The 15,405-nt window shown below is 32.5% G+C and overlaps 1 protein-coding gene across 2 annotated transcripts in view; it reads right to left on the bottom strand.

The window, feature by feature from the left end:
- LOC139519488 (prominin-1-A-like) overlaps positions 1-15,071 on the bottom strand; it is a 28,277-nt gene extending 13,206 nt beyond the window's left edge. For both annotated transcript variants that reach the window (XM_071311598.1, XM_071311599.1), the window contains exons 1-13: positions 14,756-15,071; positions 12,116-12,171; positions 10,774-10,905; positions 9,442-9,515; positions 8,584-8,704; positions 7,452-7,518; positions 7,207-7,290; positions 5,972-6,180; positions 4,774-4,848; positions 4,312-4,375; positions 3,722-3,798; positions 2,555-2,628; positions 567-719 (exon numbers count right to left, since the gene is read on the bottom strand). In XM_071311598.1, coding sequence (XP_071167699.1) covers positions 567-719; positions 2,555-2,628; positions 3,722-3,798; positions 4,312-4,375; positions 4,774-4,848; positions 5,972-6,180; positions 7,207-7,290; positions 7,452-7,518; positions 8,584-8,704; positions 9,442-9,515; positions 10,774-10,905; positions 12,116-12,171; positions 14,756-14,999 — 1,430 coding nt within the window. In that variant the 5' untranslated portion in view covers positions 15,000-15,071. The remainder of the gene's footprint in view (positions 1-566; positions 720-2,554; positions 2,629-3,721; positions 3,799-4,311; positions 4,376-4,773; positions 4,849-5,971; positions 6,181-7,206; positions 7,291-7,451; positions 7,519-8,583; positions 8,705-9,441; positions 9,516-10,773; positions 10,906-12,115; positions 12,172-14,755) is intronic.
- Positions 15,072-15,405: the final 334 nt, after the last annotated feature.

Here is a 15,405-nt window from a genome sequence, read left to right as displayed (position 1 = left end):
CATCAATTATAAGATAAAAACAACGAAACAACAGAAATACTGAAGTGCAACAAAAAACATACGACAATGCAACATACACAGAAACTAACTATTAGATAACAACTGCCAATTTCTAGACTTGGTATAGTATATTTTAAAACAAAATGGTAGTTGAACCTGGTTTTGAGGCTAGCAAAACCTCGCGCTTTATTGTTATGTTAAATATACCGCTAAAATGACAACATTACATGTCAGGATTACAATATAAATCAATGCAAGAACACTGCTGACAGAGAAATATACAAATAAACAATGTAACAGTACATTTCGACATGTTTACCCTGAAAGTGCATTAGCTGCTGGTAAAAAAATTAAGTCGTGCTTCAAGTTTCAAATTGCAAAGAGAACAGTATCAGAAATAGTAAGGACTATTGTAATCATAAAAGAAATATAGTTATAACTTCTTAATAAAACAAAAACTCTTCAATTAAATAACTCTGTATAAGAAATATTTTTAGTTACTCTGTGTGAAAAATTATTACTTAAAAGCAACATTAAACAATATTAATTTATTATATATATATTACAGCATCATAAGGCATCCTCCACAACTTGAACAGCATGGTCTCTCTGATGGTTTGGCTTCAGCATCACCACAGCAACAACCGCACATAATTCCACCAATCATTAACAGTGGTATAAAAGAGAATAATCCCATCAATCCGTAACCAAAATATTGTCTAAAAATCAAATAAAACAAGTGAAACTGCGAGCTACTGCTCACTGATGATACCCCCGCCGCAAGTGGATAATATTAATAGTGTAAAAATATGCAAGTGTTCGGTAAACAGGAAGTTGTCGAGTGATGAATCTGAAAACGCATCACACGGTATAGCTGACTTATAAAAATCCTGAAACCAAATTTCAGAAATCCTTGTATTGTAGTTCCTGAAAAAAATGTGACGAAAATTTTCAACTTGGCTATCATGTGTAAAATCATACAAGTGTTCGGTAAACAGGAAGTTGTCGAGTGATGAATCTGAAAACGCATCACACGGTATAGCTGACTTATATAAATCCTGAAACTAAATTTCAGAAATCCTTGTACTGTAGTTCCTGAGAAAAATGTGACGAAAATTTTCAACTTGGCTATCATGTGTAAAATCAGACAAGTGTTCGGTAAACAGGAAGTTGTCGAGTGATGAATCTGAAAACGCATCACACGGTATGGCTGACATATATAAATGTTGATACCAAATTACAGAAAGGGTGGATGTGTAGTTCCTGAGAAAAATGTGACGAAAGTTTCATGGGACGGACTGACTGACGGACGGACTGATGGACGGACTGATGGACGGACGGACTGACAGACAGAGGTAAAACAGTATACCCCCCCTTTTTTTAAAGCGGGGGTATAATAATCAATATGCATCTGGAAAACAAATTAAACAAAATATATTCTCTTGAAAAGGTTTACGAGTAGCTAAACAGTATTCTTTCTTTTAATTGCACAAATGAAAAATATTCAACAGAAACATATGAATTCGAAAACAAGAAAAACTGGAAGACCTGCTTTTCTTTGTGTTTGATAAATATATTCCACATTTTCCGACAATGTTCAGGACTGAGTATGATATATAAGAATGTTATGTTTGATATGTGTATGTATAAGCAAAACTGCATAAAACATTGATTTTTTTCAACTATTTTATTTACGTTAAGCATTTGTAATCGTATTTGTTTTTAAAATGATAAACAACGTTGTTTTTTAAAAGATCTGATGATCTGCAGGTGATAAGACACAATCAATCGGAGAAGGAAAATATTTTCATAAACTAGATGATGTCAAAAATAGAAACACGTATATCGTTGAAGATTTTTTTTTATTTTATGTTAATTTGTAAAAATGTAAAACAGTATTCAATTTAAGAAATAATTTCTTCATGTCATACTCTATTCTCATTTGAAGATGGGTAGACATTATATTTTTTGATATTTTACACTAAGCGTTAGGAATTATTTCGATTTTTATAGGACAAATACAGAGTATTTATAACTCTTATATATGGCCCTTTTGAGGTCTCTTTTTGCAGAAACTGAGTACATGATTCAACAAAATAAGGTGATACGTTTAAGAACAGATACTATAGGTCATTTCACATGCAGGATGGGTTTCAACATAAAAGTTTCTCAAATCGGGAAAAAGGGAGGCCAAATATGCCTCTTCTCATACCTTTCATGGATTTAACAACTTTTATATTGTGAGCCTTGCACTTAGAATACAAATGTGTCTCTTCAGATATATTTGGGTTTTTTTTTTATTTCTGTATTTCAAGAATATAGTATAAAATGGCAATTGTTATCTTATTGTTTGTTGCTGTGTGTGTTACATTGTCGTTTGGTGTTTTGTTGCACTTTAGTGTATTTGTTGTTTTGTTGATTTCCTCTTATAATTGATTCCAACAGTTTTAGTTTGTAACCGGGATTTGTTTTCTCTCAATCGGTTTATGACTTTCGAACAGCGGTATACTACTGTTGTCTTTATTTATATAGACGCTCTCATGTTGCAACTAACCTGTATACGTCGTAATCTATTGCAGACTGGAAAAATTTGCCAATCTCCGTTTTCAGTGAATATGTATCTATGGCCTTTTAAATCAGACAAAAGAAAAAGAATTATATAAATATATACAATCAGACATATTATATCTTAGACAATTAAAAAAAATCTACAATGTATGCTCCTTAATTCTGTCTTTTTTTCTTTTTATTTCTCTACCTCTACAAGTCCATAATTACCTATAATGATGCAAATATGATGAACAGTGTAGAATCGTAATAGTTATTTCATTTCCTAGATTTATCCGTATTTATATCTATTGAAGCTTGGTTTATGTTTTATTTTCAGATTGATTTTGAGGTAAGGTCATTTTAATTTACCATTAATATCAATTTATATCTAAAGTTGATTATATAACATAATGTAACGTGTGTCATACGCTTATATTAGGATTGTCCTTATCCAGCAAATCAATATTTATCGCGCTGTTTAAATTTCAAAACAAAACCATTGATTCTTCGGGCTAACAGAATCATTGGAGGCATTATTTTCGATTTATTAAGCTATATCTTTGTTTCAGTGACCGTCAATTTAGAAATCAATAATTCATTTTTTTAATTTTTTTCACATAAAAAACAGACATCAAATCCATCCATATAGTTTCCAGGATCGGACAAAAGAACTGTTTCTTTAAGCAACGTTGTTCTTGGTCGGATTTTGCTATTTTAAGGTCCTTTTCAGTCACTTTAAAGCCATTTAACTGTCTCGTTCTTATACATCCTTGATTTTCAAATATTTAGCTTTGGATTTTCTTTTTGAAATTCAATCTAGAAAAGCGCTTCGGACCCATACAATTTGTAAACTGTTATTTTATTCTATAAATATAGTAGATACATTTACTTCATAACATAGGCATTTCTGAGATAAGAGCTTTTCAAAAGAGTTAAATATTCTCGGTTAAGAATAATACCGGAAATAGTATGAAAAATTATGACAAACGTGGAAGATAACAGAGCGATATATTACTAAGATATAATCAATGATTTCTTTACGTTTATATGACTACAACGAACATGTAGGGGATGCGACAGGTCTGAATTTCAATGTGATTGAATTACAAAGCAAAGCAGGAACCGTCTTTAACTTTTCCTTCTTATATACACATTTTATATATCTACTTACACCATTTACTTGAGTCACAAAATCGTCAACCATCGTGTTCAGTGTTGATTTAAAACTATCCAGTGAACTTTGAATTGCTGAAAAAGAAAAACCACAATTCTGTAGCTTTCTATCGGAACGTTTTATTTTATTTAGGAAGTAGTTTATGATACTGGTCACAAAACAAAATTCACGAAAAAAGACTTTGTTTAGTGAAAAAGAACATTAATGTATAATAATGTTTAAAATTCCTGTCAAGATAGGTAAATGCTATACAACATTGTTTAATGTAACAAACAAATGGAAGTTTGTACGCGAAATCACACATACAAATTTAGAGTATTTACTGTGAGCTATTGATCACTTGAGATTATAACTTGTATTTTTAAAAACGAGTAAAATTTAGAGAAAACTCCATATAACTATGTCATTTAGTCTCTGGTTGAAAGTGGTCTCAATTATTCCACGTCTTCTTATTTTCATATTTGAATGACATTAAAAGTCATTGACATAGAGGGAACAGAACGTACAAATGTTTAAACCAAAATCTAGTTTATCAAAATTTGTCATGGTTTTTGTAGAATCATTTTTTAGTATTAAAGGATACTTACATGATCTAGCTGACGAAGTAGAGGAATCAATGGTTGTTTCCATGTTGTCCAACTGCGACTGTGCCTAGTGAAAGAAAAACAGCTATAATTTTTGACTAGAGTTTTACAGATGCAGATATACAATTTAAAGTAAACGTGGTTTATATATCCGACGCTTGTTTCTTCTTCAAAATACTCGTCGTTAGCGCTTAAATCAAAATAGTGTAAAAACAAATAAAAAAAAATTGTTTGTTAAGGTTTGCCAAGATTACTTCGCATGTAGAACAATTTAGTAATTAAAATGATTTGAAAATTTCATTAACAGTTAATTTATAGAAAATTACTGTACCAATGATATTTCAGACAAGTGTATAGATGCTCATTACTGTACTGGTGTTTGGGACGGAACGTACACCAACAACTAATAATTTAGTAAGCCAGACGCGTGATTCGTCAACGAAATGGTGTGTTAAAAGAACTTACGGTTTGTGCTATTCCAGTTAGGTTTTGAGCAACAACGCCGTCTATTGATGATTGTACACTTGTTAAATCTGGCAACTAAAGAAAAAAAAATATAGACACATCAATGATAAATTATATATAAAACATTTATCATGTGTGAAAATCCTTAGTTAAGAAAAAGTAGTCGAAGCAAACGTATTGGTTTAAATTTCAAAAATATCCAAGATATAGAAAGCTTTTTCAACGTATGTTTATAAAAGATTTGTGACATATTGGTGGTACAAATAAATTCTTTTTTAATCAAAGTATTATTATCTACGACGCAAGTATCGAAGCTCGTCGATTGCGATACTATTACTAATAGTGTTGGTACTGTCGTATACATGATATTCGAGGGTAATACACATATGTATCTTATATTACACATGAAAGACTTTGAGCAAGAATGTCAGTTTAGCCCGGGTTTCTGGTTGAATACGTGTTGCTCAAGATATTGATTTTATATTGTGTATTGTAGATTGTTGTATGTCTTTTGTTTGTTTTTATCGTTATTTTGACATGGCATTGTCTGTTCTTTTTCTACTTGTGAGTTTAAATATCCCTTGGTATTTTCTGTCTCTTTTTTCCAATGTTACAGTATCTTTTGTTTATCATTAATACATGAACTATAGTAAAGTGTATTTATAAAGATGGTAAGAAACACTGCTGATTGATAGGTAAGTTGTTGTTTGCTTAACATACAGTGGCAAATAGTTCAAACAAATTCAGAATGAGGACAAATTATTTATAAAATATGATTTGTTGGTTTCTAAAAATTGTGTCACTAGGAATAAAGTATGCATGCTGTAATTTATATAAGTTCAAGTAATTTACTAAGCATGTTAGATGATGGCATGGAAAAAAGCAGGCTAAAATGAGCTCATAATACTATATTTACAGTTTTATAAGTACGTAAACAAGTGACAACTCTACGACAGATCCATCCATTGGATGACCAGTAAAGATGATATATGGCTCAAAACACATTTTATATTTAGAAATACTTTTAATATTAGTACAACAATGTTAAATCTGCAAATGTTTTGGTTTTTCCTCGCCGGAATTCGAACTAATTATTTTGGGATATAGAGACAACACCGGCTGCTCTGTGTCCGTCGCTCTTGACCACTCATCCACCTCGTCTGAACAAACTTTTTATACTACTATGTGCATAACTTACAGTACTGAAATCCGCTGATACTACGAGTGCTGTTTCGTCAAATCCATCACAAGCTGTTGTAGGTGTACAGTCTGAGGAACAACTAGATTTTGTAGTGCCAATATCCGATGACAGAGCATTGAGATCTGTCGTCAGCGTATTGGCAGCTGACTGTAAAGCTGTAATGTCGGTAACAGATTGGTCCAGCGCTGTTTTTATTGCTTGCAATGCTAAAATAGTTCAAAATTATCTTCTTAAACAATACTTTATTTTAAAGACATTAGGTAATTGTTTTCGCATTGATCCAAATTTTTATAAATATTCGCAACATTTGCACGTACATATTGCCTCATCCTTACGAAAACTTCTCAAAATCTGTAATCAATCGTTTTAAATTAGCGACCAATGCAACTTAGGTAAAAATTGGCATGCGGTATTGAGTTGCGATGAAGATTCCGATGATGATTGGTTTATATCGTTCAGTTGCAATTATTACATGCATATCAGTACGAGAACATGTTCAAAAAAAGTAAAATCACAAAAATACTGAGCTCCGAGAAAAATTCAAAACGGAAAGTCCATAATCAAATGGCAAAATCAAAAGATAAAACACATCAAACGAATGGACAACAACTGTAATATTTCTGACTTGGTATCAAGTGATATATATTTGAAATCTGCTGTAAACTAGACAGCATAGTCGAGTTTTTGTTCCTAACTAGTTCATACGTTAAAATCCGCGACCAACCTAACCGAACGTTACTCTGACTCCGAGTCGACCAATCTTTCGTCTTAGTTCCTAGCCGCGTCCAAAGCAGAGAAGCAACGTATTCCAAATTCCTGGTCTTTGGTTTGTCCTTGGCATGAGTCAAATCAATGCCCTCCTGTACTCACGGTAAGCACGCTACCGTGATAGCTTCATGCGATTTAACAGGATTCAATGTACAAATATTACAAAATGTTGATATGTAACGAAAGAAAGTATTAAAGGAAATGTTATTTAAAAATCCAGGAGTCATAGGAGATGGTTAGGTAAACTTGATTTATGAAACCAATATGTGTTACTATAATTCATAAACATAGATCAAGTGGCAGCATACTTTAAATGAATGCTAGAAAACAGATTCTCAATAAGCAATGTGTTATAGGTTTATTAACTTCTACTTAAAACCTTCAAACAACGGATCATGAAAATTTTACAAAGATTTAAATTTTATCATTCTTAGATTTTGTTAATTTATGCTTAGTCAACTCACATGTATCCAGATCCGTCACAGCCGTTATTACTGGGGTTATGTTTAAATTTGCTTGAACTGCATCCGACATTACCTTCCCAATACCTGCAAAAACAAAATGTACTATTTTATTTATGATTGGTGTTTTCTCGATTTCATACGTACACAAAGTACTCAGTCTGGTTCATTTTTAACTTTAAATAATTTAAAACGTTTTCACTTTTAAGTTCTATGTAGTTCAGGTTTATGGATATATATGTACGTACCAGTTATATCAGCTGTTATGGAATCGCTTACAATAGTGTACATGCCAACTGCCACATATTGGAATTGCTAAATATATAAATGTAAATAAGACAATCTTATTATCACTTGCAATATAACTATGATGGAAGTGGGTCTTAACTGGTAAATACATGAATACAAATGTATATTGTAATAGAGTTTTTAAACAGAAAAAGCAACAATATTTCAAACATGTCTACACCAAAATGTAGCAAGACCAATTTGATAGAACTGTATTACATTGTACTAAGTAAACATATGGCCTACAGCAGAATGTATTTGATGTGTAGGTAAAGGTACAATCTTTGGTTAGCTTGTTTGTTAGCTGAACCGTGCCGTCATTATTTGGTTAGGTATACTACCCTAATTTCAGAGTTATCTAGTCATACAGGCAGATATATTGTTTATCTGTCGAACTGGTCTCCCCTTAGAAGAGGGTAATTTACCTAACCTATTAATGACTTCATGGTTCAGCTTACAAGCAAGCTAACCAAAGATATTACCTTTAACTACACACTCGATACCTTCTGCTGTAATATCGTTAGAAAAAGTTGCTTCTGAAGCATACTAACAAACACAATGCAGGGTATTTGACATTTTAAAGAGCCCAAGACAAGCATTCGACCAGCAAAGTTAATAAGTATCGGATAGCCTGCAAATGACGATGAAACACAAATAGGAAAACAGTATTCAAGTCTACCGATTATTGCAAATGAAACTGGTAAAAGACACAAATTAAAAAGATGAATGCTTGTCGGATTGTGAGATTTGAACGCACTTTGGATCATTAGACAAAATAAAGATTATACCAGAGTGTTGCTTTGAAATAAGAATCAAAATAGTTTAATGTATATTACCTGTTCATATTTGTTAGATTTGAGGATCATATCGCAATGACAGTAGAATCTGCATTTGAACAAACTTGATAGAGAAGAGAGAATAACATATTTATATCAGGGAACATTAAGATGACAAGTTATTAGCTTAACGCATTAACATTACAGAACTGCAAAAGACATTACTGACAGCGCTGTGTACACCATCTATGATATCCACGTGGAATATCAATAGTAGTTTTAATATAATATTCACAAAAAAAATGGAAAAAATTACCATAATAGTATTGTTTATATATGTGTTGACATCATCTAAGTTGTCAGCAATAGACGTATCTGCATATTTAATGGCTACAGTAAAGTTGTCATTGGTTATGTATACACAAGCTGCTGACGTCCTGAAAGTGTAAAATTAATTTATAAGGAATGACTAATATTTTTTCTGTCTATTCGAAGTAACCTCAAAAATGTGTTGAACACTTTTAAAAAAAATCCGCTACGCAAATATGAAATGGAAACAAAATGTATGACTACTTTCTACTTAAAGAAATGACATATGTATGCTACCATGGCATAATCATTCATCGTGTATGGTACGAATATTGCTTCGTTCTATATCACTTAATGTACATTTCTTAACTCATGTTGGTAACAGTATGTAAATATTCGTGATTTAAAATTTGATTAATTTTTATAAAAAAAAAATAAGGAGATATGGTTGATTGCCATTGACACACCTATCCACCAAAGTTCAAATAAATTCCATGGATGTAAGCAATTATATGCATCCGTACGGCTGAGATTAATCCTTAACCGTATGGTCGACTATAAAGATACTAGTTTATAGATGTTGAGGATGGTATGTGTACATCTAAATTCGAGTTTGTGTGTCTCATTGACGTTTACCCGCGTGTCCTCTCGCACATTTAAAAAAAAATATAATTTCAAACGATTTATGTGTTTCAAAAGTTTCATCTTACAAGATCCCTGAAAAGATTTTTCTGACCTGAATTTTTTCTGGATTTTTTTCCCCCATTACAAAAATTGTATATGATACTGTCAGCATGAACAGTTTTATTTCAATAATTTTATTTTACTGGATAAAGCAATGTGGACACTGATCTTCTTTACTTACGCCAAGAGAAGTGACATTATAAACAGTGCTTGTGCAAATCCCATTCTCTTACAGTCTTCATTAGGGTCTTCTTCCTGGGTAAATATATTAAAACTATATACAATGAGAAACATCTTCCCCAATCTAAAAATTGGAGAATTGTGATAAAATACACTGTAAGCTGAAGAACGTTTGTCATGATGACCGACTATAGTAAAGGTATTGAATCGGACGATCTTTAACTTTTTGTATTGTCACATTGATATTTCCTTAAGAAAACAAGATAGTTTATAAACTCTTATTAATTTTACCGACGCGTGGTGGATTTGATAGTTTTCAAAAAGTTAATTCCTTTAATAAACAGACAATCTTAATCTTAAATGTTTATTTATAATACATTGAAATATTTAAATATACCTTTATGTTGAGAATTTTTAACTATGGTAAATGTTGTTTAAAAGGAATATTGTTTTTAGTAATATTGGCTACTTTTATTTCAAAACGTGACTAAAATACATCTGCTTGCGTTCTTATCTCCGACGAAGGAAGTGCAGAGCTAGAAGCAAGTAATAGTTTTAATATTTTTAAAGTTTACACTAAAACAAATGGACCAAAAACAAATAGGATGCAATGCTGTCTAAGAAATATCAAATGTTATGTTATTAACTACAAGACGCAATATACTTATGTAAAGAACAATCAATACTTAGTCATATTGAAATGATTTGCAATTTTATAATAAAAAAACAAGAATGTGTCATAGTACACGGATGCCCCACTCGCACTATCATTTTCTATGTTTATGGACCATGAATTGGGGTAAAAACGCTAATTTGGCATTAAAATTAGAAAAATCATATCATAGGAAACATGTATTCTAAGTTTCAAGTTGATTGGACTTCAACTTCATCCAAAACTATCTTGACCAAAAACTATAACCTGAAGTGGGATGAACGAACGAACGAACGAAGGAACGAACGAACGAACGAACGGATAAACGGATGGACGGACGATCAGACGGACGGAGGCACAGACCAGAAAACATAATGCCCCTCTACTATCGTAGGTAGGGCATAAAAAAATAAAATGAGATATAGAGAACTTAACTTATCAAAAAGCAAATAAAACAGAAAGATAAACAATGTAAAGTATTAAAATCTATGAAGATTGTAGCTGTTTGGAATATGTTCATGAATAAGTTGGTTTGTGGCGTACATCATGAATTCACTTAAAATTTGAGGACCAATATTCAACTAATAAACAGCCGATTAGTATTTTTTTTTTTTTTTTTGGTATTACATTTATATATTATGAATTAAAAATATTGTAATAGTGAAAGTTCTTTAAACTTACGTATTTCAGATCTCCTCCACAATTTCCACAACATCGACAGCAACAGAAACAACATCCACATAGCGGGAAAAAGATGACAAACAACAGACCAATAACGAAACATACAGCAAACCCCGTAACTACGTCTATAAGCTTAAATTAAATAACAATATTTTATAGTTGCGATTCTTCTACAAAATGTGATTCTTTCAATTACATGTGAAAATGTGATTCTTTGAAATAAATTGTATAACTTCAATGAATTATCATTTTTTTCAAAACTTTATCTTCATCTGATATCCAAATATCAGACTTAAATGCCCTTTAGTATGGTCTTACAGTTTTTGCTTTCATTCTTTTTAATGTTCCACAACATCACATACCTAGCTTTACATCAGGATCTATTGATTTATATTTTTTCTCTTAATATTTATCAGTATGCAAACCAAAACAATACAACTGATATGTTCGTTCTAGTAAGTAAGTCAACCGGCATAACGAAGGTCTGTTTGGACTGTCACTGGGAAAAGTGAGTATGGCAGAACTTTTTTTTTTTCAACAGACAAATCACAGTCCAGGCTCTTCAATGATGTGTTGCAAAGACTTTTGAATTTGTAGAGAGCTGCGTAATTGTATGATTGTGAAAATGCAAACGGACATCTCTTACGGTTGCTCAATAGGAGAAACAGGGACGAATATATAGACAACTTGATACCCTAGAGGTTTTACAAAATATCGATAAATATACTAATGACCGATATTAAATGCATGAGGTTTTTGGGTGGTAGCTCCGACTGTGTACTTCTGTCACACTACCCTGACCCTAGACAAACATGGTTTGCTAAGTTATTCCTTTACGTTTTGATGCCAGGTAGTTTATAATTTAGTTCCAGAATTAGAATTTCTATGTATTTGCATAGTCAAAACCTCCAGAACCCTATTATTCAGTTGCTTTTTTTTTATTATTGGCTGCCACGATTGTTTTCGGTAACGTTAAATACTTTCGATGAAATCCGACGATTTGTTTTTCGTTTAAATTGTTTTATATTTTTCAATGTTGGGGCTTAATATTCGGTTTGGGTTTTGCTCATTGCTGAGGGCAGTACGGTTATATATAATTTCTAACATTATCGTCTGTTGGTCTCTGCTGGATAGTTGTCTCATTGGCATACAACATCTTCATATTTATCTTACAAACATAAATATGCACGAGGTTCGAACATAAAAAACAAATTATAATTTATTACATTTGTTGAATTCATTCATTAAAAATTTGTCTTTTTCTTATCCTTGTTCATTCTTAAATTATTATAAACTAAAGAGAATAATATTTGTCTTTCTTTGTCCAAGTTTTTGTACTTACTTCCATATAACGAGTACTTATATCAAAATCTCCATTTAAAACATCGTTTATTATATCTACAATTTAAAATAGTGAGATTTTTTATAGTGTTCATATGCAGAAAATAACCCTAAGTTTACATTGTATCATACAATGACTTCTTAAACAATTTTAACTTTATTAATATAAAGAGTTCAATGAGAATCATCTGACAACAATATTCAGTTTATTGAAACAAATTGTGTAATATGTCTGGTGGTCATTTTGTGTAACGAACTAAACGTAATTTATTTCTTTGTCTCATTTTAACCAATTTTTTTTTATTTCATTGTTTGACTTTCACCTTTTTTCAGCGGGAGATTTTTTTAAGTTAATTGGCCGTGTGCGTCTGATCTCAAGACAGTGGTTTATAAGTAGTGTTATGCAATGTATCTAAGAGAATCGTTCATATGAATTTGAACTGCCCTTTGCCAAAAGTCGTATGCTAAGTCTATACACGCTTTTTGTGTCGTTTGACCACATCTTCCTTTACTAAAATAACTATTTTATATTTCTGAATCAGTTCAGTAAATATCAGAAATGCAAAGTCTGCAATGATAGTTTTTCGTCAGTGGCGTCGTTTGAGCAAAACAAATTAGTTATTTATTTCAATTGAGGAGTTAGCTATAAAACACAGATGCTACTTAGCTACTTGGTGACAAGGGGTGAACAAATTCGGAAAGAAATAACCTCTTTGAAGACTAACTTTGTTCGAGTGTCTCAAACGGTAGCATCTTAGAAGTGCATGAGATATCAGATCCTCACTTCTTTCCTTTCAAAGCATCCAGTTTAACCTTAATCCTTAATTCAAGGTATGCAATAGTGACAAACTCAAATAGATAGAATAAAAAAAAGTATAAAAACTATAATCAAAATTTAAAGATAGCTAGCTTATTTGCTGGCTAATGAATAGACGCCCAGTGACACAAAGTTCATAGAATATTTCAGACAACAAACATTAGATGAATGAATAAGTGAGTATATCAAAGTGGTCGACTGGAATCATGTGTGCTTCTGAATGGAGATGTATACATGTAGAGAAGTGGAAGAGTTTTTGCCGTTGTGAGGTCATCAATTGTCTCAAAATGATTTACAAAGGTTATTAAAAGCGGATAGACACCGTTCGTTATTGGATAGAAATGCAAAACATCCTCCCTCAATTCTAAAGCCTCGGTCACACCTTACCGGATAGCTCGAACGGACGCCTAACGGATAACTTTTTTTCAATCCGTTCATGTCCGTTAGACGTCCGTTCTTATCCGTTAGACGTCCGTCCATATCCGTTGCATGTCCATTAAGCATACGTTTTATCCGTCGACGTCCGTTCTGTCTGGTGGAAAATTTTGAGCATGTTCAAAACTTTGAACGGACGTCCAACGGATAAATTGTCCGATGAACGTCCGTTGGACGTCCGTTTCGTTTCCGTTTTGTATCCGTTACGTGTCCGTTACGTGTCCGTTATACATCCGTTGGAGGTCTGGAAGATAAATTCACCAACGGACTTCTACCGGACGTTTAACGGATAAAACGGATGTTGAACGGATGAGAAACGGACGTAAAACGGATAAAACGGATGATGAACGGATCTGAAACGGATAAATCCCAATTGAAAATATCGCGTCAGAAATGCCAATTATTGGTATGTCAGATTTCTTAAGGTTCATGAATTCTTATTATTCATAATCGATCTTAGAGTATAGGCACGTCAACACAATCAAGCAGTTCATTTTCAGGCCAGACAGTGCCCTTTGGCGGAAATTTGAAGAACTAACTAAAACCAGTTACACAGAAACATTTTGAATATTTACGCGATTTACATGTATTATTATTGTCGCCTTTGATTTTTCCGTATATCTTGTTCACCCGTTTTATCCGGTACGCTTCCGTTATGTGTCCGTTTTATCTGGTACTCGTCCATTGGATGTACGTTCGACATCCGATCTGTCCGGTACGTGTTCGTTTCTCGTACGTTACATATCTGGTGTGTGTCCGTTATGCATCCGTTACACGTCCGTTTTATCCGGTCAGTACCTCAACGGACTCCCAACGGATAACAATTTTGTCAACGGACAACTTTTATTTGCATCCGTTAGGCGTCCGTTCGTGCTATCCGGTAAGGCTTAACAATACAACTGTATTTTGTAAATTTTACAATTTGACTGAATAGTTATTATTGGTTGTTTAACTTTAAGTAGAACATATGTTAGGCATACTAGGGACGAGAAGAAATCATATATTAGTTCATTTTGCTAGCACACTATGTAACTAATAAGATCACGTACACCAAAGTTATACACCATAGCATGGATCTTTCTATGGGAAGGGAGTAGTTCAGAGGGTATTATGAGTTATGGTTATGTACAAATGTAATAAGATTTTCAGAGGCGAAAGATATAAAAGAAAAATTCTAACTCATTAGTCGAAAATAAACTTACAACGCCATGGCTAAATAAAAAGACAAACAGACAAACAACAGTACACAAAGAAAGCCTAAGACTGTACATGTAAACTTTTATGTAATTTCATGGCGCCTACTCTGAATAACGATATAGAGTACTAGTATTACGTGTTTTAAAATCAATAAGTAATTAGTTCTTCGTACAAAAATTAGTTAAAACTTACTGAATGGAAATGGTTGTGACTGGACAGTGTTTACAAATCCCCGGACAACATCGTATAACATGGACAGAGTTCCTGGATCATAACCATTTACCGTTTTGTACGACATCCCCGACGGTGGGTCCGCCCAGGATATCGTACCGTTACCGTATGCTACATTTCCATAAGTATCCGTTATTGTTCCAGATCCTACTGTTTTGATAGTACAAATCCAACAGAAAACTATTACAAAATTGAAAATCTGCATAACTGCGTATATCCTTCTATCATTCAATTCATATTTTCTTGATGAAAAAAGGAACTCCAATAGTAAAAGAAATCCGTTATATATACTGAATAGAAACACTTTAAATAAGAATATAATTTGCCTATGTAAAGTTTGCAAGAGATTACTCTCAATCGGATTATATGAGGCATAAATATTCTTTATAACATTGTGTTACATTTAAAGTTTGGGTCAACACTAATGACCTATTATTTAATGTAAGCTCATAAGTAAGTGTTGTCTCCATACTGACCAACAAAAATTTTCCCTATTGCGATACTTCAAATTTCATAGTGAGAACAGAGCTTGGGAAGTCTTTTTGTAAACAGAGGTGCAAATGTAGTTAAGAATTACTGTTCTTAGACTTCTCTTAAAATACAAATAAATC

This window comes from Mytilus edulis, chromosome 4 (assembly GCF_963676685.1).
Source record: "Mytilus edulis chromosome 4, xbMytEdul2.2, whole genome shotgun sequence".
Lineage (NCBI taxonomy): Eukaryota > Metazoa > Mollusca > Bivalvia > Mytilida > Mytilidae > Mytilus > Mytilus edulis.
Note: the sequence above shows the minus strand (reverse complement) of the source record. Positions and strands in the feature narration are given on the sequence as shown.